The 25,135-nt window shown below is 47.6% G+C and overlaps 1 protein-coding gene across 2 annotated transcripts; it reads right to left on the reverse strand.

The window, feature by feature from the left end:
- Positions 1-3,000: 3,000 nt before the first annotated feature.
- On the reverse strand, positions 3,001-24,103 carry LOC125379321 (F-box/LRR-repeat protein 17-like). 2 transcript variants are annotated; one of them, XM_048395624.1, is made up of 8 exons: positions 23,944-24,102; positions 21,377-22,496; positions 19,287-19,398; positions 18,650-18,781; positions 14,961-15,068; positions 12,301-12,508; positions 3,253-3,538; positions 3,001-3,156 (listed from the first exon to the last, which is right to left on the reverse strand). In XM_048395624.1, the coding sequence occupies exons 2-7, from the start codon at positions 22,315-22,317 to the stop codon at positions 3,258-3,260; spliced, it is 1,782 nt and encodes a 593-aa protein (XP_048251581.1). In that variant the 5' UTR covers positions 22,318-22,496; positions 23,944-24,102; the 3' UTR covers positions 3,001-3,156; positions 3,253-3,257. The 2 variants fall into 2 exon arrangements, with proteins under 2 accessions (XP_048251581.1, XP_048251582.1); XM_048395625.1 differs by lacking the exons at positions 3,001-3,156; positions 3,253-3,538; positions 12,301-12,508 and adding an exon at positions 13,054-13,975 and having other exon boundaries at positions 23,944-24,103.
- Positions 24,104-25,135: the final 1,032 nt, after the last annotated feature.

Consider the following 25,135-nt stretch of genomic DNA (forward strand, 5'->3'; position numbering starts at 1 on the left):
CCAGGCTGAATCACTCCTACTTCTGTCACTGTTTGACTTCCTACCTTCAGTGATGCGGGGGATAAGCACCATCCCCCCTTACTAGTGGATGCTCCTAGCTGTATCGCTGTGAAGCCCTGGTGTATTCAAACTCATTCAAATCAGATCTTTTACTTGAATTCAGTACCTCTCTGCGTGAAGATCTGATAACCCTCAATATAAAGTCATGCTTAGCAAACTTGGATCGCCCATTAAATGAAAGATGCTTGTGTTTATGTCGGATGGTGGTGTGGGGATGTCTGCTCTCAAACACCACAGACAACGGACTCGGTAGAGGGTTCACAGTCATCCAGAAAGTTATTAGCCTTGGGGCAGTATGTGTGTTTAAAATCAGATCTTGGTGCTCGCTACCGCTACACAAAGACATAGAGGTTATCAAACATTGTATTTAGCGAGCCTTGGCGAGCTAAATACATAGTGTTTATTCCTAATACAGGATATTTACCATCCACAAACACACAAGCGTGATAACCTCTTTATCATATAATGTCATTCTTTAATTCTGTGCTTGAGAATCGCTTTCCCTCTCTCACAAACATTACCGAAACATTGCGAGTTTTCCTGGAATGCGCGCATTAATATTTATTACGTCACAGGGTAAGTGATGTGTCAGTCGGACAATGACAGTAGCCAATATAGTTCCAACTGAAATCTGTTTCTTATAAATCTTATACAGTGGCGAAGCAACATATACGCAAAACAATTGTTTTTAAATGCCTTTCGTGGCAATCCATCGGTCTGTCAGCTAGAGTAACTGCCCTTTGTCAAAGGGAAGCTACTCTAACCCTAGTCTATGAGACGTCACGGCCACGGTCAGACGTTGTTGACAGTCGGACTGTCCTGTCATAACGTTCAGAAGTGTAGTCAGATGTTCACACAGCGACAAAACAAAACAAGGTAACAATTCAAACATATTTCGGCCAAATCCAACTGTTTTAATTTGTGGAGAAGTTTCAAGCCGCAGAGGTGAACAAGCACAGATATGGCTACTGATCCCGCTTGGCTAGGCCTCGTGCCCTCGCAAAATTGTTTCGAAATTTATATCTCCAAAGTTGCCAAAACTTATAAAATGCCTTAGCTACTTCACAGTTAGACACTGATTTTCAGTGTATTAGACTGTTCTTTTGATAATGATAGCATTTATCCCTGTAGTTTATCCAGATTCCCGATGGTTAATTCTGACTCGATCGCCGAATGACGAGGGCGGCGCCATGTTTGTTCATAAACAGTGAAAGTAGACCCTACTTGACCTTTGATATTTGCATCTCTATCCGCATATGACCCCAACGGATATCGTTTTTATCCGTTGGCTTTATCCTGCCGAGAAACTTACCCATTATATGATAAATCCCATTACAGGTCAGAACGACCTACATCCGACTTATCAGAGCCTCTTTCTAACCATGCTACCTCGTAACAGTTAACATAGAACATTCCGAATGATAGTAACAAGCTTTATGACTGATTCAAAATGCCAGACATTGGCACTTTTGTGTTGCTGCAGCAAACACTACCTCCACTCAAGGCCCTCCACTAAAGGCCCTCCTCTTAAGACCCACGAAAGAATTTGGGGTGAGCGCTTTACTGAGTCAACCAACAGCCCATTTTGGGATGGTGGAGACCCCGAGTTGTTGCAGCAGTTCCCCTGGCGCTAACTACTCAGCTGAAGACACAGACATCACTGGTTCTGTTATTTTATAACAAGTTACAACATAACTAGGCATGCCATCAGCTGTCGACACAGACGTCACTGACTCCTTCGTCCTGGTAACTATCCACCATGAGGACACAGACATCACTGACTCCATCGTCCTGGTAACTATCCACCATGAGGACACAGACATCACTGACTCCTTCATCCTGTGGTAACTATCCACCATGAGGACACAGACATCACTGACTCCATTGTCCTGGTAACTATCCACCATGAGGACACAGACATCACTGACTCCATCGTCCTGGTAACTATCCACCATGAGGACACAGACATCACTGACTCCTTCGTCCTGGTAACTATCCACCATGAGGACACAGACATCACTGACTCCATCGTCCTGGTATCTATCCCCCATGAGGACACAGACATCACTGACTCCATCGTCCTGGTATCTATCCACCATGACGATACAGACATCACTGACTCCATTGTCCATCGTCCTGGTAACTATCCACCATGAGGACACAGGCATCACTGACTCCATCGTCCTGGTAACTATCCACCATGACGACACATACATCACTGACTCCTTCGTCCTGGTAACTATCCACCATGAGGACACAGACATCACTGACTCCATCGTCCTGGTAACTATCCACCATGAGGACACAGACATCACTGACTCCATCGTCCTGGTATCTATCCACCATGAGGACACAGACATCACCGACTCCATTGTCCTGGTAACTATCCACCATGAGGACACAGACATCACTGACTCCATCGTCCTGGTAACTATCCACCATGAGGACACAGACATCACTGACTCCATTGTCCTGGTAACTATCCACCATGAGGACACAGACATCACTGACTCCATCGTCCTGGTAACTATCCACCATGAGGACACAGACATCACTGACTCCATTGTCCTGGTAACTATCCACCATGAGGACACAAACATCACCGACTCCATTGTCCTGGTAACTATCCACCATGAGGACACAGACATCACTGACTCCATCGTCCTGGTAACTATCCACCATGAGGACACAAACATCACCGACTCCATTGTCCTGGTAACTATCCACCATGAGGACACAGACATCACCGACTCCATTGTCCTGGTAACTATCCACCATGAGGACACAAACATCACCGACTCCATTGTCCTGGTAACTATCCACCATGAGGACACAGACATCACCGACTCCATCGTCCTGGTAACTATCCACCATGAGGACACAGACATCACTAACTCCTTCATCCTGGTAACTATCCACCATGAGGACACAGACATCACCGACTCCATCGTCCTGGTAACTATCCACCATGAGGACACAGACATCACTGACTCCATTGTCCTGGTAACTATCCACCATGAGGACACAGACATCACTAACTCCTTCATCCTGGTAACTATCCACCATGAGGACACAGACATCACCGACTCCATCGTCCTGGTAACTATCCACCATGAGGACACAGACATCACTAACTCCTTCATCCTGGTAACTATCCACCATGAGGGCACAGACATCACCGACTCCATCGTCCACCATCAGCTAAGGAAGTGAAGCGGAACTGGATGTCCATCATTTCGAGCTCGCTGTAGCAACTTCCTCGACTCCAGCACAAAGTTCGAATAGTGGATCTGAGGGTAGAGTGGTATTAGTTCATCCACTGTCTCCATGGTAACCTGACCACACCTCATGAGGCCGAGATAGCGGAGGGACTTGCAGGTTTCTGATATGGCTCGTACCCCATCGTCCGTGATCTCCCCACACCAAGCTACGTCGACTCGCTCCACCGTCTTGCTGTACCGCCCGATGTACTCCAGAGCTGGAACAACCACACACATTTGCCAGATAAACCTACCGTATTTTCTTCCAAAAAACACAGCTGTGTAGAAGGGGGTGCGCATTATTCACGAATTAATGAGTTTTGATGTTTTTTCCCCCATGGAAAGACATTCCAAAATATTGAATCCGCAAGAGGAGGGTGCGCATTATACATGTGTGCGCACTATACTCAAGAAAATACAGTACCATGATTTCTGAGACCATGAGAAACTGACAAAAGAAAGGCAACTCCCAAGTGAGCTTAGCTTATTTTTGTTTGTTTGTTGTTTAACACCACACTCAGCAATATTCCAGCTATATGATGACGGTCTGTAAATAATCGAGTCTGGACCAGACAATCCAGCGATTGTTTGTTTGTTTGTTGTTTAACACCACACTCAGCAATATTCCAGCTATATGATGACGGTCTGTAAATAATCGAGTCTGGACCAGACAATTCAGTGATTGACATCATGAGCATCAATCCAAGCAATTGGGATACGATGACATGCACCAGCCAGCTAAGCTAATAAAAGTCTGCATATTAACAATAAATTCTACTGGCAATTATGCCTCGTGACATTTTTCGAAATTAACCATTGTGGTGGACGGACTGTTCTAGTCTGGTAACTTGTTTAACGTGGGTACTTCAAAATTGTGTGCACGTTCCTTCTACCTTGTACAGCAATACATCAATAATTCATGTAAAATAACGACACTCATGTGTGTTGTAACATCAGTACTTACTCTTGTCGGTGAGGCTGCAGGCCACACAGGACAGACACTCATGTGTGTTGTTACTTCAGTACTTACTCTTGTCGGTGAGGTTGCAGGCCACGCAGGACAGACACTCATGTGTGTTGTTACATCAGTACTTACTCTTGTCGGTGAGGACGCAGGACAGACACTCATGTGTGTTGTTACATCAGTACTTACTCTTGTCGGTGAGGACGCAGGACAGACACTCATGTGTGTTGTTACATCAGTACTTACTCTTGTCGGTGAGGACGCAGGACAGACACTCATGTGTGTTGTTACATCAGTACTTACTCTTGTCGGTGAGGTTGCAGGACAGACACTCATGTGTGTTGTTACATCAGTACTTACTCTTGTCGGTGAGGTTGCAGGCGACACAGGACAGACACTCATGTGTGTTGTTACATCAGTACTTACTCTTGTCGGTGAGTTTGCAGGACAGACACTCATGTGTGTTGTTACATCAGTACTTACTCTTGTCGGTGAGGTTGCAGGACAGACACTCATGTGTGTTGTTACATCAGTACTTACTCTTGTCGGTGAGGTTGCAGGCCACACAGGACAGACACTCATGTGTGTTGTTACATCAGTACTTACTCTTGTCGGTGAGGTTGCAGGCCACACAGGACAGACACTCATGTGTGTTGTAACATCAGTACTTACTCTTGTCGGTGAGGTTGCAGGCGACACAGGACAGACTCTCATGTGTGTTGTTACATCAGTACTTACTCTTGTCGGTGAGGTTGCAGGCGACACAGGACAGACACTCATGTGTGTTGTTACATCAGTACTTACTCTTGTCGGTGAGGTTGCAGGACAGACACTCATGTGTGTTGTTACATCAGTACTTACTCTTGTCGGTGAGGTTGCAGGCGACACAGGACAGACACTCATGTGTGTTGTTACATCAGTACTTACTCTTGTCGGTGAGGTTGCAGGACAGACACTCATGTGTGTTGTTACATCAGTACTTACTCTTGTCGGTGAGGTTGCAGGCGACACAGGACAGACACTCATGTGTGTTGTTACATCAGTACTTACTCTTGTCGGTGAGGTTGCAGGCCACACAGGACAGACACTCATGTGTGTTGTTACATCAGTACTTACTCTTGTCGGTGAGGTTGCAGGCGACGCAGGAGAGACACTCATGTGTGTTGTTACATCAGTACTTACTCTTGTCGGTGAGGTTGCAGGCGACACAGGACAGACACTCATGTGTGTTGTTACATCAGTACTTACTCTTGTCGGTGAGGTTGCAGGACAGACACTCATGTGTGTTGTTACATCAGTACTTACTCTTGTCGGTGAGGTTGCAGGCCACGCAGGACAGACACTCATGTGTGTTGTTACATCAGTACTTACTCTTGTCGGTGAGGTTGCAGGACAGACACTCATGTGTGTTGTTACATCAGTACTTACTCTTGTCGGTGAGGTTGCAGGCGACACAGGACAGACACTCATGTGTGTTGTTACATCAGTACTTACTCTTGTCGGTGAGGTTGCAGGACAGACACTCATGTGTGTTGTTACATCAGTACTTACTCTTGTCGGTGAGGTTGCAGGACAGACACTCATGTGTGTTGTTACATCAGTACTTACTCTTGTCGGTGAGGTTGCAGGACAGACACTCATGTGTGTTGTTACATCAGTACTTACTCTTGTCGGTGAGGTTGCAGGCCACGCAGGACAGACACTCATGTGTGTTGTTACATCAGTACTTACTCTTGTCGGTGAGGTTGCAGGACAGACACTCATGTGTGTTGTTACATCAGTACTTACTCTTGTCGGTGAGGTTGCAGGCCACACAGGACAGACACTCATGTGTGTTGTTACATCAGTACTTACTCTTGTCGGTGAGGTTGCAGGCCACACAGGACAGACACTCATGTGTGTTGTTACATCAGTACTTACTCTTGTCGGTGAGGTTGCAGGCGACACAGGACAGACACTCATGTGTGTTGTTACATCAGTACTTACTCTTGTCGGTGAGGTTGCAGGCGACACAGGACAGACACTCATGTGTGTTGTTACATCAGTACTTACTCTTGTCGGTGAGGTTGCAGGCGACACAGGACAGACACTCATGTGTGTTGTTACATCAGTACTTACTCTTGTCGGTGAGGTTGCAGGCGACACAGGACAGACACTCATGTGTGTTGTTACATCAGTACTTACTCTTGTCGGTGAGGTTGCAGGCGACACAGGACAGACACTCATGTGTGTTGTTACATCAGTACTTACTCTTGTCGGTGAGGTTGCAGGCGACACAGGACAGACACTCATGTGTGTTGTTACATCAGTACTTACTCTTGTCGGTGAGGTTGCAGGACAGACACTCATGTGTGTTGTTACATCAGTACTTACTCTTGTCGGTGAGGTTGCAGGACAGACACTCATGTGTGTTGTTACATCAGTACTTACTCTTGTCGGTGAGGTTGCAGGCGACACAGGACAGACACTCGTGTGTGTTGTTACATCAGTACTTACTCTTGTCGGTGAGGTTGCAGGCCACGCAGGACAGACACTCATGTGTGTTGTTACATCAGTACTTACTCTTGTCGGTGAGGTTGCAGGCGACACAGGACAGACACTCATGTGTGTTGTTACATCAGTACTTACTCTTGTCGGTGAGGTTGCAGAACAGACACTCATGTGTGTTGTTACATCAGTACTTACTCTTGTCGGTGAGGTTGCAGGCGACACAGGACAGACACTCATGTGTGTTGTTACATCAGTACTTACTCTTGTCGGTGAGGCTGCAGGCGACACAGGACAGACACTCATGTGTGTTGTTACATCAGTACTTACTCTTGTCGGTGAGGTTGCAGGCCACGCAGGACAGACACTCATGTGTGTTGTTACATCAGTACTTACTCTTGTCGGTGAGGTTGCAGGCGACACAGGACAGACACTCATGTGTGTTGTTACATCAGTACTTACTCTTGTCGGTGAGGTTGCAGGCGACACAGGACAGACACTCATGTGTGTTGTTACATCAGTACTTACTCTTGTCGGTGAGGTTGCAGAACAGACACTCATGTGTGTTGTTACATCAGTACTTACTCTTGTCGGTGAGGTTGCAGGCGACACAGGACAGACACTCATGTGTGTTGTTACATCAGTACTTACTCTTGTCGGTGAGGTTGCAGGCCACACAGGACAGACACTCATGTGTGTTGTTACATCAGTACTTACTCTTGTCGGTGAGGTTGCAGGCCACACAGGACAGACACTCATGTGTGTTGTTACATCAGTACTTACTCTTGTCGGTGAGGTTGCAGGCCACACAGGACAGACACTCATGTGTGTTGTTACATCAGTACTTACTCTTGTCGGTGAGGTTGCAGGACAGACACTCATGTGTGTTGTTACATCAGTACTTACTCTTGTCGGTGAGGTTGCAGAACAGACACTCATGTGTGTTGTTACATCAGTACTTACTCTTGTCGGTGAGGTTGCAGGCCACGCAGGACAGACACTCATGTGTGTTGTTACATCAGTACTTACTCTTGTCGGTGAGGTTGCAGGCGACACAGGACAGACACTCATGTGTGTTGTTACATCAGTACTTACTCTTGTCGGTGAGGTTGCAGGCGACACAGGACAGACACTCATGTCTGTTGTTACATCAGTACTTACTCTTGTCGGTGAGGTTGCAGAACAGACACTCATGTGTGTTGTTACATCAGTACTTACTCTTGTCGGTGAGGTTGCAGGACAGACACTCATGTGTGTTGTTACATCAGTACTTACTCTTGTCGTGGAGGTTGCAGGCGACACAGGACAGACACTCATGTGTGTTGTTACATCAGTACTTACTCTTGTCGGTGAGGTTGCAGGCGACACAGGACAGACACTCATGTGTGTTGTTACATCAGTACTTACTCTTGTCGGTGAGGTTGCAGGCCACACAGGACAGACACTCATGTGTGTTGTTACATCAGTACTTACTCTTGTCGGTGAGGTTGCAGGCGACACAGGACAGACACTCATGTGTGTTGTTACATCAGTACTTACTCTTGTCGGTGAGGTTGCAGGCCACGCAGGACAGACACTCATGTGTGTTGTTACATCAGTACTTACTCTTGTCGGTGAGGTTGCAGGACAGACACTCATGTGTGTTGTTACATCAGTACTTACTCTTGTCGTGGAGGTTGCAGGCGACACAGGACAGACACTCATGTGTGTTGTTACATCAGTACTTACTCTTGTCGTGGAGGTTGCAGGCGACACAGGACAGACACTCATGTGTGTTGTTACATCAGTATTTACTCTTGTCGGTGAGGTTGCAGGCGACACAGGACAGACACTCATGTGTGTTGTTACATCAGTACTTACTCTTGTCGGTGAGGTTGCAGGCGACGCAGGACAGACACTCATGTGTGTTGTTACATCAGTACTTACTCTTGTCGGTGAGGTTGCAGGCGACACAGGACAGACACTCATGTGTGTTGTTACATCAGTACTTACTCTTGTCGGTGAGGTTGCAGGACAGACACTCATGTGTGTTGTTACATCAGTACTTACTCTTGTCGGTGAGGTTGCAGGCCACACAGGACAGACACTCATGTGTGTTGTTACATCAGTACTTACTCTTGTCGGTGAGGTTGCAGGCCACGCAGGACAGACACTCATGTGTGTTGTTACATCAGTACTTACTCTTGTCGGTGAGGTTGCAGGCGACACAGGACAGACACTCATGTGTGTTGTTACATCAGTACTTACTCTTGTCGGTGAGGTTGCAGGCCACACAGGACAGACACTCATGTGTGTTGTTACATCAGTACTTACTCTTGTCGGTGAGGTTGCAGGCCACACAGGACAGACACTCATGTGTGTTGTTACATCAGTACTTACTCTTGTCGGTGAGGTTACAGGCGACACAGGACAGACACTCATGTGTGTTGTTACATCAGTACTTACTCTTGTCGGTGAGGTTGCAGGCGACACAGGACAGACACTCATGTGTGTTGTTACATCAGTACTTACTCTTGTCGGTGAGGTTGCAGGCCACACAGGACAGACACTCATGTGTGTTGTTACATCAGTACTTACTCTTGTCGGTGAGGTTGCAGGACAGACACTCATGTGTGTTGTTACATCAGTACTTACTCTTGTCGGTGAGGACGCAGGACAGACACTCATGTGTGTTGTTACATCAGTACTTACTCTTGTCGGTGAGGTTGCAGGCCACACAGGACAGACACTCATGTGTGTTGTTACATCAGTACTTACTCTTGTCGGTGAGGTTGCAGGACAGACACTCATGTGTGTTGTTACATCAGTACTTACTCTTGTCGGTGAGGTTGCAGGCCACACAGGACAGACACTCATGTGTGCTGTTACATCAGTACTTACTCTTGTCGGTGAGGTTGCAGGCCACGCAGGACAGACACTCATGTGTGCTGTTACATCAGTACTTACTTTTGTCGGTGAGGTTGCAGGCGACACAGGACAGACACTCATGTGTGTTGTTACATCAGTACTTACTTTTGTCGGTGAGGTTGCAGGCGACACAGGACAGACACTCATGTGTGTTGTTACATCAGTACTTACTTTTGTCGGTGAGGTTGCAGGCGACACAGGACAGACACTCATGTGTGTTGTTACATCAGTACTTACTCTTGTCGGTGAGGACGCAGGACAGACACTCATGTGTGTTGTTACATCAGTACTTACTCTTGTCGGTGAGGTTGCAGGCCACGCAGGAGAGACACTCATGTGTGTTGTTACATCAGTACTTACTCTTGTCGGTGAGGTTGCAGGACAGACACTCATGTGTGTTGTTACATCAGTACTTACTCTTGTCGGTGAGGTTGCAGGACAGACACTCATGTGTGTTGTTACATCAGTACTTACTCTTGTCGGTGAGGTTGCAGGACAGACACTCATGTGTGTTGTTACATCAGTACTTACTCTTGTCGGTGAGGACGCAGGACAGACACTCATGTGTGTTGTTACATCAGTACTTACTCTTGTCGGTGAGGTTGCAGGACAGACACTCATGTGTGTTGTTACATCAGTACTTACTCTTGTCGGTGAGGTTGCAGGACAGACACTCATGTGTGTTGTTACATCAGTACTTACTCTTGTCGGTGAGGTTGCAGGCCACACAGGACAGACACTCATGTGTGTTGTTACATCAGTACTTACTCTTGTCGGTGAGGTTGCAGGCGACACAGGACAGACACTCATGTGTGTTGTTACATCAGTACTTACTCTTGTCGGTGAGGACGCAGGCCACACAGGACAGACACTCATGTGTGTTGTTACATCAGTACTTACTCTTGTCGGTGAGGTTGCAGGACAGACACTCATGTGTGTTGTTACATCAGTACTTACTCTTGTCGGTGAGGTTGCAGGACAGACACTCATGTGTGTTGTTACATCAGTATTTACTCTTGTCGGTGAGGTTGCAGGCGACACAGGACAGACACTCATGTGTGTTGTTACATCAGTACTTACTCTTGTCGGTGAGGACGCAGGCGACACAGGACAGACACTCATGTGTGTTGTTACATCAGTACTTACTCTTGTCGGTGAGGTTGCAGGACAGACACTCATGTGTGTTGTTACATCAGTACTTACTCTTGTCGGTGAGGTTGCAGGACAGACACTCATGTGTGTTGTTACATCAGTATTTACTCTTGTCGGTGAGGTTGCAGGCCACGCAGGACAGACACTCATGTGTGTTGTTACATCAGTACTTACTCTTGTCGGTGAGGTTACAGGCGACACAGGACAGACACTCATGTGTGTTGTTACATCAGTACTTACTCTTGTCGGTGAGGTTGCAGGCGACACAGGACAGACACTCATGTGTGTTGTTACATCAGTACTTACTCTTGTCGGTGAGGTTGCAGGCCACGCAGGACAGACACTCATGTGTGTTGTTACATCAGTACTTACTCTTGTCGGTGAGGTTGCAGGACAGACACTCATGTGTGTTGTAACATCAGTACTTACTCTTGTCGGTGAGGACGCAGGACAGACACTCATGTGTGTTGTAACATCAGTACTTACTCTTGTCGGTGAGGTTGCAGGACAGACACTCATGTGTGTTGTTACATCAGTACTTACTCTTGTCGGTGAGGTTGCAGGCGACACAGGACAGACACTCATGTGTGTTGTTACATCAGTACTTACTCTTGTCGGTGAGGTTGCAGGACAGACACTCATGTGTGTTGTTACATCAGTACTTACTCTTGTCGGTGAGGTGGCAGGACAGACACTCATGTGTGTTGTTACATCAGTACTTACTCTTGTCGGTGAGGTTGCAGGCGACACAGGACAGACACTCATGTGTGTTGTTACATCAGTACTTACTCTTGTCGGTGAGGACGCAGGCCACACAGGACAGACACTCATGTGTGTTGTTACATCAGTACTTACTCTTGTCGGTGAGGTTGCAGGACAGACACTCATGTGTGTTGTAACATCAGTACTTACTCTTGTCGGTGAGGTTGCAGGCCACGCAGGACAGACACTCATGTGTGTTGTTACATCAGTACTTACTCTTGTCGGTGAGGTTGCAGGCCACGCAGGACAGACACTCATGTGTGTTGTTACATCAGTACTTACTCTTGTCGGTGAGGTTGCAGGACAGACACTCATGTGTGTTGTTACATCAGTACTTACTCTTGTCGGTGAGGTGGCAGGACAGACACTCATGTGTGTTGTTACATCAGTACTTACTCTTGTCGGTGAGGTTGCAGGACAGACACTCATGTGTGTTGTTACATCAGTACTTACTCTTGTCGGTGAGGTTGCAGGCGACACAGGACAGACACTCATGTGTGTTGTTACATCAGTACTTACTCTTGTCGGTGAGGTTGCAGGCCACGCAGGACAGACACTCATGTGTGTTGTTACATCAGTACTTACTCTTGTCGGTGAGGTTGCAGGACAGACACTCATGTGTGTTGTTACATCAGTACTTACTCTTGTCGGTGAGGTTGCAGGCGACACAGGACAGACACTCATGTGTGTTGTTACATCAGTACTTACTCTTGTCGGTGAGGTTGCAGGCGACGCAGGACAGACACTTGAGGTGGATGCAGGACAGGACGATGGTCTTGATACACTCGTCGTCCACTGTGCGGTTGAGGGACACACTCAGCACCTCCAGCTCCTTGCAGCTCCGTGCGATGTTCTCCAGGCAGCCCGAGCTGAGCTGTGTCATGTTGGAGATGTCCAGCATCCGGAGACGAGGAAGCTGCAGTGAGTGAGTGAGTGAGTGAGTGAGTGAGTGAGTGAGTGAGTGAGTGGGTGGGTGAGTGGGTGGGTGGGTGGGTGGGTGGGTGAGTGAGTGAGTGAGTGAGTGAGCTGAGCTGTGTCATGTTGGAGATGTCCAGCAACCGGAGACGAGGAACCTGCAGTGAGTGAGTGAGTGAGTGAGTGAGTGAGTGAGTGAGTGGGTGGGTGGGTGAGTGAGTGAGTGAGTGAGCTGAGCTGTGTCATGTTGGAGATGTCCAGCATCCGGAGACGAGGAAGCTGCAGTGAGTGAGTGAGTGAGTGAGTGAGTGAGTGAGTGAGTGAGTGAGTGGGTGGGTGAGTGAGTGGGTTGGTGGCTGGGTGAATGAGTGAGTGAGTGAGTGAGTGAGTGAGCTGAGCTGTGTCATGCTGGAGATGTCCAGCATCCGGAAACGAGGAAGCTGCAGTGAGTGAGTGAGTGAGTGAGTGAGTTGTTGGGTGGGTGGGTGAGTGAGTGAGTGAGTGAGTGAGTGAGTGAGTGGGTGGGTGGGTGGGTGGGTGAGTGAGTGAGTGAGTGAGTGAGTGAGTGAGCTGTGATGTTCTCCAGGCAGCCCGAGCTGAGCTGTGTCATGTTGGAGATGTCCAGCATACGGAGACAGGGAAGCTGCAGTGAGTGAGTGAGTGAGTGAGTGAGTGAGTGAGTGAGAGAGTGAGTGAGCTGTGATGTTCTCCAGGCAGCCCGAGCTGAGCTGTGTCATGTTGGAGATGTCCAGCATACGGAGACGGGGAAGCTGCAGTGAGTGAGTGAGTGAGTGAGTGAGTGAGTGAGTGAGTGAGTGAGTGAGTGAGAGAGTTGTGATGTTCTCCAGGCAGCCCGAGCTGAGCTGTGTCATGTTGGAGATGTCCAGCATACGGAGACGGGGAAGCTGCAGTGAGTGAGTGAGTGAGTGAGTGAGCTGTGATGTTCTCCAGGCAGCCCGAGCTGAGCTGTGTCATGTTGGAGATGTCCAGCATACGGAGACAGGGAAGCTGCAGTGAGTGAGTGAGTGAGTGAGTGAGTGAGTGAGTGAGTGAGCTGAGCTGTGTCATGTTGGAGATGTCCAGCATACGGAGACGGGGAAGCTGCAGTGAGTGAGTGAGTGAGTGAGTGAGTGAGTGAGTGAGCTGAGCTGTGTCATGTTGGAGATGTTCAGCATACGGAGACGGGGAAGCTGCAGTGAGTGAGTGAGTGAGTGAGTGAGTGTGTGGGTGGGTGAGTGAGTGAGCTGTGATGTTCTCCAGGCAGCCCGAGCTGAGCTGTGTCATGTTGGAGATGTCCAGCATCCGGAGACGGGGAAGCTGCAGTGAGTGAGTGAGTGAGTGAGTGAGTGAGTAAGTGAGTGAGTGAGATGGTGAGTGGGTGAGTGGGTGAGTGAGCTGTGATGTTCTCCAGGCAGCCCGAGCTGAGCTGTGTCATGTTGGAGATGTCCAGCATCCGGAGACGAGGAAGCTGCAGTGAGTGAGTGAGTGAGTGAGTGAGTTGTTGGGTGGGTGAGTGAGTGAGTGAGTGAGTGAGTGAGTGAGTGAGTGAGTGAGTGAGTGAGTGAGTGAGTGAGTGAGTGAGTGAGTGAGTGGGTGGGTGGGTGGGTGGGTGAGTGAGTGAGTGAGTGAGTGAGTTGCGATGTTCTCCAGGCAGCCCGAGCTGAGCTGTGTCATGTTGGAGATGTCCAGCATCCGGAGACGGGGAAGCTGCAGTGAGTGAGTGAGTGAGTGAGTGAGTGAGCTGCAGTGAGTGAGTGAGTGAGTGAGTGAGTGAGTGAGCTGAGCTGTGTCATGTTGGAGATGTCCAGCATCCGGAGACGGGGAAGCTGCAGTGAGTGAGTGAGTGAGTGGGTGGGTGGGTGAGTGAGTGAGTGAGTGAGTGAGTGAGTTGCGATGTTCTCCAGGCAGCCCGAGCTGAGCTGTGTCATGTTGGAGATGTCCAGCATCCGGAGACGGGGAAGCTGCAGTGAGTGAGTGAGTGAGTGAGTGAGTGAGTGAGTGAGTGAGCTGCAGTGAGTGAGTGAGTGAGTGAGTGAGTGAGTGAGTGAGTGAGCTGAGCTGTGTCATGTTGGAGATGTCCAGCATCCGGAGACGGGGAAGCTGCAGTGAGTGAGTGAGTGAGTGAGTGAGTGAGTGGGTGGGTGGGTGGGTGGGTGAGTGGGTGAGTGAGTGAGTGAGTGAGTGAGTGATAACTGACAGAATTAAAGCACCTGTCATGATTTCATCCACTTTTGATAGGGCATTCTTCTGATGATGCAAGTACCAAATTGGAAAAGATCTTAAGGACATTTTGAATAACAGGCAGTGTCCTAGAAAATGAAGCGGTCTGAACCCTGCTACCCGTGGACATCCAGGAAAGTATATCAAGAGTTTCAAGGTTGGGCGATCACACTACCTGCCATTCCAAGAAATACAAATGTCCCTTGCACTCCAGCATGCAAGAAATACATTACCTTGGCCAGCTGTTGCAGCCCGTCGTCTGTGAGGCTGCAGGCCAGGAGGTGGAGGTATTCCAGTAGTGGACACCCAGCGACCAGCGCCTTCACACTCACGTCCTTCACCTGCAACACCAGCACTGAGTTACCAGGGCAACATTAACCAACACCTAGCGACCAGCGCCTTCACACTCACGTCCTTCACCTACAACACCAGCACTGAGTTACCAGAGCAACATTAACCAACACCTAGCGACCAGCGCCTTCACACTCACGTCCTTCACCTGCAACACCAGCACTGAGTTACCAGGGCAACATTAACCAACACCTAGCGACCAGCGCCTTCACACTCACGTCCTTCACCTGCAACACCAGCACTGAGTTACCAGGGCAACATTAACCAACACCTAGCGACCAGCGCCTTCACACTCACGTCCTTCACCTGCAACACCAGCACTGAGTTACCAGGGCAACATTAACAGACACCTAGCGACCAGCGCCTTCACACTCACATCCTTCACCTGCAACACCAGCACTGAGTTACCAGGGCAACATTAACAGACATCCAGCGACCAGCGCCTTCACACTCACGTCCTTCACCTGCAACACCAGCACTGAGTTACCAGGGCAACATTAACAGACATCCAGCGACCAGCGCCTTCACACTCACATCCTTCACCTACAACACCAGCACTGAGTTACCAGGGCAACATTAACCAACACCTAGCGACCAGCGCCTTCACACTCACGTCCTTCACCTGCAACACCAGCACTGAGTTACCAGGGCAACATTAACCAACATCTAGCGACCAGCGCCTTCACACTCACGTCCTTCACCTGCAATACCAGCACTGAGTTACCAGGGCAACATTAACCAACACCTAGCGACCAGCGCCTTCACACTCACGTCCTTCACCTGCAACACCAGCACTGAGTTACCAGGGCAACATACATCCAGCGACCAGCGCCTTCACACTCACGTCCTTCACCTGCAACACCAGCACTGAGTTACCAGGGCAACATTAACCAACACCTAGCGACCAGCGCCTTCACACTCACGTCCTTCACCTGCAACACCAGCACTGAGTTACCAGAGCAACATTAACCAACACCTAGCGACCAGCGCCTTCACACTCACGTCCTTCACCTGCAACACCAGCACTGAGTTACCAGGGCAACATTAACCAACACCTAGCGACCAGCGCCTTCACACTCACGTCCTTCACCTACAACACCAGCACTGAGTTACCAGAGCAACATTAACCAACACCTAGCGACCAGCGCCTTCACACTCACGTCCTTCACCTGCAACACCAGCACTGAGTTACCAGGGCAACATTAACCAACACCTAGCGACCAGCGCCTTCACACTCACGTCCTTCACCTGCAACACCAGCACTGAGTTACCAGGGCAACATACATCCAGCGACCAGCGCCTTCACACTCACGTCCTTCACCTGCAACACCAGCACTGAGTTACCAGGGCAACATTAACCAACACCTAGCGACCAGCGCCTTCACACTCACGTCCTTCACCTACAACACCAGCACTGAGTTACCAGGGCAACATTAACCAACACCTAGCGACCAGCGCCTTCACACTCACTTCCTTCACCTGCAACACCAGCACTGAGTTACCAGGGCAACATCAACCAACACCTAGCGACCAGCGCCTTCACACTCACGTCCTTCACCTACAACACCAGCACTGAGTTACCAGGGCAACATTAACCAACACCTAGCGACCAGCGCCTTCACACTCATGTCCTTCACCTGCAACACCAGCACTGAGTTACCAGGGCAACATTAACCAACATCCAGCGACCAGCGCCTTCACACTCACGTCCTTCACCTGCAACACCAGCACTGAGTTACCAGGGCAACATTAACCAACACCTAGCGACCAGCGCCTTCACACTCACGTCCTTCACCTGCAACACCAGCACTGAGTTACCAGGGCAACATTAACCAACACCTAGCGACCAGCGCCTTCACACTCACGTCCTTCACCTGCAACACCAGCACTGAGTTACCAGGGCAACATTAACCAACACCTAGCGACCAGCGCCTTCACACTCACGTCCTTCACCTGCAACACCAGCACTGAGTTACCAGGGCAACATTAACCAACACCTAGCGACCAGCGCCTTCACACTCACGTCCTTCACCTGCAACACCAGCACTGAGTTACCAGGGCAACATTAACCAACATCCAGAGACCAGCGCCTTCACACTCACGTCCTTCACCTGCAACACCAGCACTGAGTTACCATGGCAACATTAACCAACACCTAGCGACCAGCGCCTTCACACTCACGTCCTTCACCTGCAACACCAGCACTGAGTTACCAGGGCAACATTAACCAACACCTAGCGACCGGCGCCTTCACACTCACGTCCTTCACCTGCAACACCAGCACTGGGGTTATAGTCTTGTCTCGCCTTGACATACTGTTCTATACAGAGTTGTCAGGGTAATAGTCTCACCTTGACACACTGGTCGTTACAGAGTTGTTGGGGTAATAGTCTCACCTTGACATACTGGTCGATACGGAGTTGTCGGGATAATAGTCTCATGTCACCATGACATACTGGTCGATACAGAGTTGTCAGGGTAATAGTCTCACCTTGACATACTGGTCGTTACAGAGTTGTTGGGGTAATAGTCTCACCTTGACATACTGGTCGATACGGAGTTGTCGGGATAATAGTCTCACCTTGACACACTGGTCTATACAGAGTTGTCAGGGTTATAGTCTCACCTTGACACACTGGTCTATACGGAGTTGTCGGGGTAATAGTCTCACCTTGACACACTGGTCTATACGGAGTTGTCGGGGTAATAGTCTCACCTTGACACACTGGTCTATACGGAGTTGTCGGGGTAATAGTCTCACCTTGACACACTGGTCTATACGGAGTTGTCGGAGTAATAGTCTCACCTTGACACACTGGTCCATACAGAGTTGTCAGGGTAATAGTCTCACCTTGACACACTGGTCTATACGGAGTTGTCGGGGTAATAGTCTCACCTTGACACACTGGTCTATACGGAGTTGTCAGGGTAATAGTCTCACCTTGACACACTGGTCTATGCGGAGTTGTCAGGGTAATAGTCTCACCTTGACACACTGGTCTATACGGAGTTGTCGGGGTAATAGTCTGACCTTGACACACTGGTCTATACGGAGTTGTCGGGGTAATAGTCTCACCTTGACACACTGGTCTATACGGAGTTGTCAGTGTAATAGTCTCACCTTGACACACTGGTCTATACAGAGTTGTCAGGGTAATAGTCTCACCTTGACACACTGGTCTATACAGAGTTGTCAGGGTAATAGTCTCACCTTGACACACTGGTCGATACGGAGTTGTCGGGATAATAGTCTCACCTTGACACACTGGTCTATACGGAGTTGTCAGGGTAATAGTCTCACCTTGACATACTGGTCGATACAGAGTTGTCAGGGTAATAGTCTCACCTTGACACACTGGTCGATACGGAGTTGTCGGGATAATAGTCTCACCTGGACACACTGGTCCATACGGAGTTGTCGGGGTAATAGTCTCACCTTGACACACTGGTCGATACAGAGTTGTCAGGGTAATAGTCTCACCTTGACACACTGGTCTATACGGAGTTGTCAGGGTAATAGTCTCACCTTGACACACTGGTCTATACGGAGTTGTCAGGGTAATAGTCTCACCTTGACACACTGGTCGATACGGAGTTGCCGGAGGCGGGGACAGCCATTGGCTACAGCCAGCATCCCCTCGTCAGAAATCCTGTTGCACTGACTCATGAACAGGTGCTCCAGCTGGGGACAGCCATTGCCAATCTGCAAATCACAAACAGAGCAATAAGGATAACACATCATAACACACCTTAGACTGGCATTCTAGAAGTTGGTGAATTAAAAAACTCCAGTTAGACAACTATGTAAGAAACTACACTGAAACTAAAGGTCAGCCGTACGACCGGTATATCAGGAAATTGAGGTTCATTTATTCCACGATACGTATCATAATATCATTTCATAATGATACGATAGCTGTGTGATAGCTGTCTGTAAATAATGGAGTTTGGACCAGACAATCAAGTGACTGAAATCATGCGCATTGATCTATGCAATGGGGATACAATGACAAGCATCAACCAAGTCATGGAACTTGACCAACTTACGACAAGCATAGGTTGCAGGGACCTATTGTCTCTCCTGGAATCCCACCGACTGCATCCTTTCCGGTAGATTCTGGACAATATAAGCAACATTTCTCTTGACTCTGGCTTGACTAATGGTTAGTGTCACAAGCTGTTTAGGGCACCAGACATACTGTACTCACCGCAACGATGGACTTGTCAGAGATGGAGAAACAGCCGTCGAGGTTGAGGTGGCGGACGAGGTGACAGAACTTGCCAACGGACTCAAACACATCGTCAGAAAATACAAAGTACCTGGGATCACGAAACATCAATTAGATGTAATCTCATCACGAAGTACCCTACACTAATCAACATCTATTAGAAAAGTATCTATAGCATGCCCCTCCCACCCACAAAGTCTCACCTGGCTAACTTGAGTGTCCTGATATGGCGACACTTCAACTGTATCTATAGCATGCCCCTCCCACCCACAAAGTCTCACCTAGCTAACTTGAGTGTCCTGATATGGCGACACTGTATCTATAGCATGCCCCTCCCACCCACAAAGTCTCACCTAGCTAACTTGAGTGTCCTGATATGGCGACACTTCAACTTTATCTATAGCATGCCCCTCCCACCCACAAAGTCTCACCTGGCTAACTTGAGTGTCCTGATACAGCGACACTTCAACTGTATCTATAGCATGCCCCTCCCACCCACAAAGTCTCACCTAGCTAACTTGAGTGTCCTGATATGGCGACACTTCAACTGTATCTATAGCATGCCCCTCCCACCCACAAAGTCTCACCTGGCTAACTTGAGTGTCCTGATATGGCGACACTTCAACTGTATCTATAGCATGCCCCTCCCACCCACAAAGTCTCACCTAGCTAACTTGAGTGTCCTGATATGGCGACACTTCAACTGTATCTATAGCATGCCCCTCCCACCCACAAAGTCTCACCTAGCTAACTTGAGTGTCCTGATACACCGACACTTCAACTGTATCTATAGCATGCCCCTCCCACCCACAAAGTCTCACCTAGCTAACTTGAGTGTCCCGATACAGCGACACTTCAACTGTATCTATAGCATGCCCCTCCCACCCACAAAGTCTCACCTGGCTAACTTGAGTGTCCTGATATGGCGACACTTCAACTGTATCTATAGCATGCCCCTCCCACCACCAAAGTCTCACCTAGCTAACTTGAGTGTCCTGATACAGCGACACTTCAACTGTATCTATAGCATGCCCCTCCCACCCACAAAGTCTCACCTAGCTAACTTGAGTGTCCTGATACAGCGACACTTCAACTGTATCTATAGCATGCCCCTCCCACCCACGAAGTTTCACCTAGCTAACTTGAGTGTCCTGATACACCGACACTTCAACTGTATCTATAGCATGCCCCTCCCACTCACAAAGTCTCACCTAGCTAACTTGAGTGTCCTGATACAGCGACACTTCAACTGTATCTATAGCATGCCCCTCCCACCCACAAAGTCTCACCTAGCTAACTTGAGTGTCCTGATACAGCGACACTTCAACTGTATCTATAGCATGCCCCTCCCACCCACGAAGTTTCACCTAGCTAACTTGAGTGTCCTGATATGGCGACACTTCAACTGTATCTATAGCATGCCCCTCCCACCCACAAAGTCTCACCTGGCTAACTTGAGTGTCCTGATACAGCGACACTTCAACTGTATCTATAGCATGCCCCTCCCACTCACAAAGTCTCACCTAGCTAACTTGAGTGTCCTGATATGGCGACACTTCAACTGTATCTATAGCATGCCCCTCCCACCCACAAAGTCTCACCTAGCTAACTTGAGTGTCCTGATATGGCGACACTTCAACTGTATCTATAGCATGCCCCTCCCACCACCAAAGTCTCACCTAGCTAACTTGAGTGTCCTGATATGGCGACACTTCAACTGTATCTATAGCATGCCCCTCCCACCCACAAAGTCTCACCTAGCTAACTTGAGTGTCCTGATACACCGACACTTCAACTGTATCTATAGCATGCCCCTCCCACCCACAAAGTCTCACCTGGCTAACTTGAGTGTCCTGATATGGCGACACTTCAACTGTATCTATAGCATGCCCCTCCCACCCACAAAGTCTCACCTAGCTAACTTGAGTGTCCTGATATGGCGACACTTCAACTGTATCTATAGCATGCCCCTCCCACCCACAAAGTCTCACCTAGCTAACTTGAGTGTCCTGATACACCGACACTTCAACTGTATCTATAGCATGCCCCTCCCACCCACAAAGTCTCACCTAGCTAACTTGAGTGTCCTGATATGGCGACACTTCTGAAGGATCTGCATAACACCCTCGTCTGTGAACGTTGTAAGTTTGCTGTCACTCACGTCCAGGGTCAACACGCGGTCACTCAGGGAGGTTAACCAGTTCAAGATACTGTCTGTAACCCTTGACGACACTGGTAGATAGATATGTCGCCATAGAGATGGATCATGCGCTGCCTGGTGCCACAGTTTACAGACGCGACACACGCGACACAACAAGTCGGGCATGGAGAGGTATTGGAATATGTTCACAACTAGAGACAGGGGCAGAATCTGGCTGGCATCTTCATCACTGTCGCCATGGAAACATGATACCTGTGTTTGCATGGCAACAGCATAGTCTGTGTAAGCTCTGCTTGTGGAAGGAATACATACAGTACTGGATGAAATATGTGATGCTGTGTTCTTGTTGCCATAGTTACAGTTCATGTTGGAATCCCCTGCCCCTCCTCTGTCCAACAAGCGACTGAAGCTGGACAAATGTTGGGTGTCATCCTCGTAACTCTTGCGAGGACTTGTCTTCATGGTCGGCTCACTCTTCTGCTTCCGCTGGATACATGGGGGACTTGCAGAGACGGATTTATTTAATAAATTGCTGTTTTCACTCTGAGCTAAAGCATAGATTCCAGACCGACCAATCTTCACAGGGTCCTGTCCTGTGTGTTGAGGTCGACCTTCCCCTTCATTCTCGTTGTCACTGGAGCTCCTCCTCCGCGACGGCCCCGAGCCCCGTCGCATCTTCTTACACGGACACGTCTCGCACGGTACAGCGTCCATGTCCCCCCCAAGTGTGCAGGTGTCACATCTCACGCCCCCCACGGGGATGCCCTGGGACGGCCCAGCTTCTTCGTCAGCCACATCCATGCAGGTGTCTGTGTCCAGTCTTCTCCCGCCTCGCTCACCGCTGTCCATTCACCTGTGTTGAGTCTTCCCCTCCTCGCTCACCGCTGTCCATTCACCTGTGTCGAGTCTTCCCCTCCTCGCTCACCGCTGTCCATTCACCAGTGTCGAGTCTTCCCCTCCTCGCTCACTGCTGTCCATTCACCTGTGTCCAGTCTTCTCACTCACCGCTGTCCATTCACCTGTGTCAGCTGAAGAAAGGATTCTTATTATATTACCATAAATATTTTATTTCAAGAATCAAATCAGAGACAACTTTCCCATTTAAAGTAGTGAAAGGATACAGCGATACAGTATTCTAACCCAAAACAAGGTCCATGATACCATACACCAATAAACAATCATAGACCAAACATGAGACTAGAAGTTATACCATATTCGACGTAATAAGCGCCCAGGGTGCTCTCAAAATTAGAAGTAGGGGGCTCTTATTAGAATATAATTTTGGTGAGAAAAAAAAAACAGTTGAAAGATCGTATATTTTGTAGTTTATGCTGACAGCCTGAAATGATACAAAAAAAGATATATTTTTCCAGAATTCAATTGTCCATAATTAAGGGTGCATATAACACACCAGTGCGTATTATACACAAATAAATAAGTCTTGTGTACTTTGATCAATTGGAAGGGGTGCTAATTGGGATTGTATACTAGCCAATATATTAGCAAATATCGCCATGGGCGCATATTAGAGTGGGTAGCTTTTAACGTCAAATACAGTCTTGGTTTTAAGCATATATATAATAATAGATTAGTCAGTTGCTGGAATCTGATTTAAAAAAGAAGGTAAAATGGGATAGGAAGCCTACAAGTGTTCTACCACTGACAAGTTATCTCCTTTCTTTGATGTCATTTATGCCATCTTTGCGAAACTGTGAACAAATGGACTCGTTTTGTGCAATGAAATTTGAGTTGAATTATGTTATGCCATTGTAAATCGACGGACTGTGTGACTGTTTAACATTTCAACTTAATGGTTCCTATTTCAAACTTCTCCCTGATAGATTCAAATATCTGCCTCATACTTAAGGCCTAATGTCCCTGACACAGTCCGACAGTTTATCACATGTATGGGATTACGATTTATGTATTTTATGCCTGAATTGTTATTGCTGTATATTCGGAATCGGAAATCTAGCTGGAAAACACTGTTTTGTAGCACTGCTGACAAGTCAAAATCAAAATGGTTTATAGAGCGTCACAGAGATACCACAGGCAGACAGACCCTCAGCGTTAGAAACTGGCACTAGTCCTTGCCAATAATTAAGGTATCATAAGGAAAAGTAGAGATTTGCCTTAATTAAGGGGTTTGCTATGTGATATCATTATAAGGACTAGTGGACTAAAACAGTTAGTTTCTATCACTGGACCCTATGGTGGTGGGATGCATGATCTGCTTGTGGTGTGTACATATTTCAGCGGTAATTTGTAAATCACAAACATGTGCAACATTGCTTGTGTTTCCTGTTTGACATCGACAAATGACGTTCCAACTGTTCCTCGTGCCATTGCAGAGATATAATATTATGCCAGCAGAGCGGACAAACCACATTGGAATTAACACAAGCGAGACGTGCAGACCATCACTTCCGGTGATAATCTGGATGCATATGAGAATACTATAACACATTTACGCACCTTGCCGTACATGTGGATAGAATTGCCAGTATCAATTCAACTCCATTTCTTAACTGACATCGTGCAGTTACGCCAATGGAACTTTAAATCATTCCGGCAATGACGGCCACCTCGATCTTCCCTTCGTGAAGAATTACCTGTGTGTATACGTCATCAGTTCTTGCGTAGGAAATATATACAATACGAACTAAGTTGAAACGAACCTGAGCAAGTTTAAACGTTGTAAATGTGGTACATTTAGACAACACAATTTGATGGTATTGGTATATTTTTAACATAAGTCGAATCAGCTAAAAATGATAGAACAGCTATTATTCCAGCGAAATATATTTCTGACGTTGGCCCAACGTTCAAGCGCTTCCCAGCGCGTGACTCTTCGTTTCACTGTCACGCAGAGATATTGGAGCAGCGGCCATGCAAATTAAAAGAGGCTCATTTACGGAGTAACCCCTCCCCACAGCAAAAAAAAACCACAACAATTTTCTTCACAATATATCATTTATGCATTAGAAAACGATGCTTGTGGTTTCTGTTGGTGGCAGACATGTGTTTTGGTGGTAATTTTAAAAAGCACATTTTGTGTGTCAATTTTCAATATATAAAATAAATGGCTCTAAAAAAATCAGTTTGCATATTGCAATGCACATTTTATAAATGAAACCAGTGTGCTGACTTAGGAAACCTGCAATAGATCAAATAAACATTTACCAAAATTGTTTAAGTCGAGTTATGGGCCAAAATGTGTTAAAACCAAGAAGAAATCACTCATTTTTACTTTTCAAATTATTGCAAAACAAAATATCTAAAAATCTGCCTGAATGCTTTTGGAACCTGCAAAATCCAAACTTAATGTAGGTAATATAATGTTTGAAAATTTAGTAAATATGATCTCACCCACCCCATCCTGTTAAGAAAACAACAAATATATTATTTCATATTTAAGGGGCGGTCGGGTAGCCTAGTGGTTAAAGCGTTTCGCTCGTCACGCCGAAGACCCGGGCTCGATTCCTGACATGGGTACAATGTGTGAAGCCTATTTCTGGTGTCCCCCGCTGTGATATTGCTGGAATATTGCAAAAAGCGGCGTAAAACCATATTCACTCACTATTACATATTTTTAAAAAAAATACTATGACAAAACTAATATTCATGTACACCAAACTGTTTTGTTTGAACAGATTAATCGTTTAAG

Source organism: Haliotis rufescens, unplaced genomic scaffold (assembly GCF_023055435.1).
Source record: "Haliotis rufescens isolate VD_foot unplaced genomic scaffold, xgHalRufe1.0.p SCAF_14, whole genome shotgun sequence".
In the NCBI taxonomy this organism is placed as follows: domain Eukaryota; kingdom Metazoa; phylum Mollusca; class Gastropoda; order Lepetellida; family Haliotidae; genus Haliotis; species Haliotis rufescens.

Coding starts and splice junctions, on each gene's coding strand:
- LOC125379321 (XM_048395624.1), bottom strand. CDS start 22,317: ATGGACAGCGGTGAGCGAGGCGGGAGAAGACTGGACACAGACACCTGC. Junction 15,069..18,649: donor GTATCGACCAGTGTGTCAAG/GTGAGACTATTA, acceptor CTGGTGTTGCAG/GTGAAGGACGTGAGTGTGAA. Junction 3,539..12,300: donor CTGCAACCTCACCGACAAGA/GTAAGTACTGAT, acceptor TGGTTGTTCCAG/CTCTGGAGTACATCGGGCGG.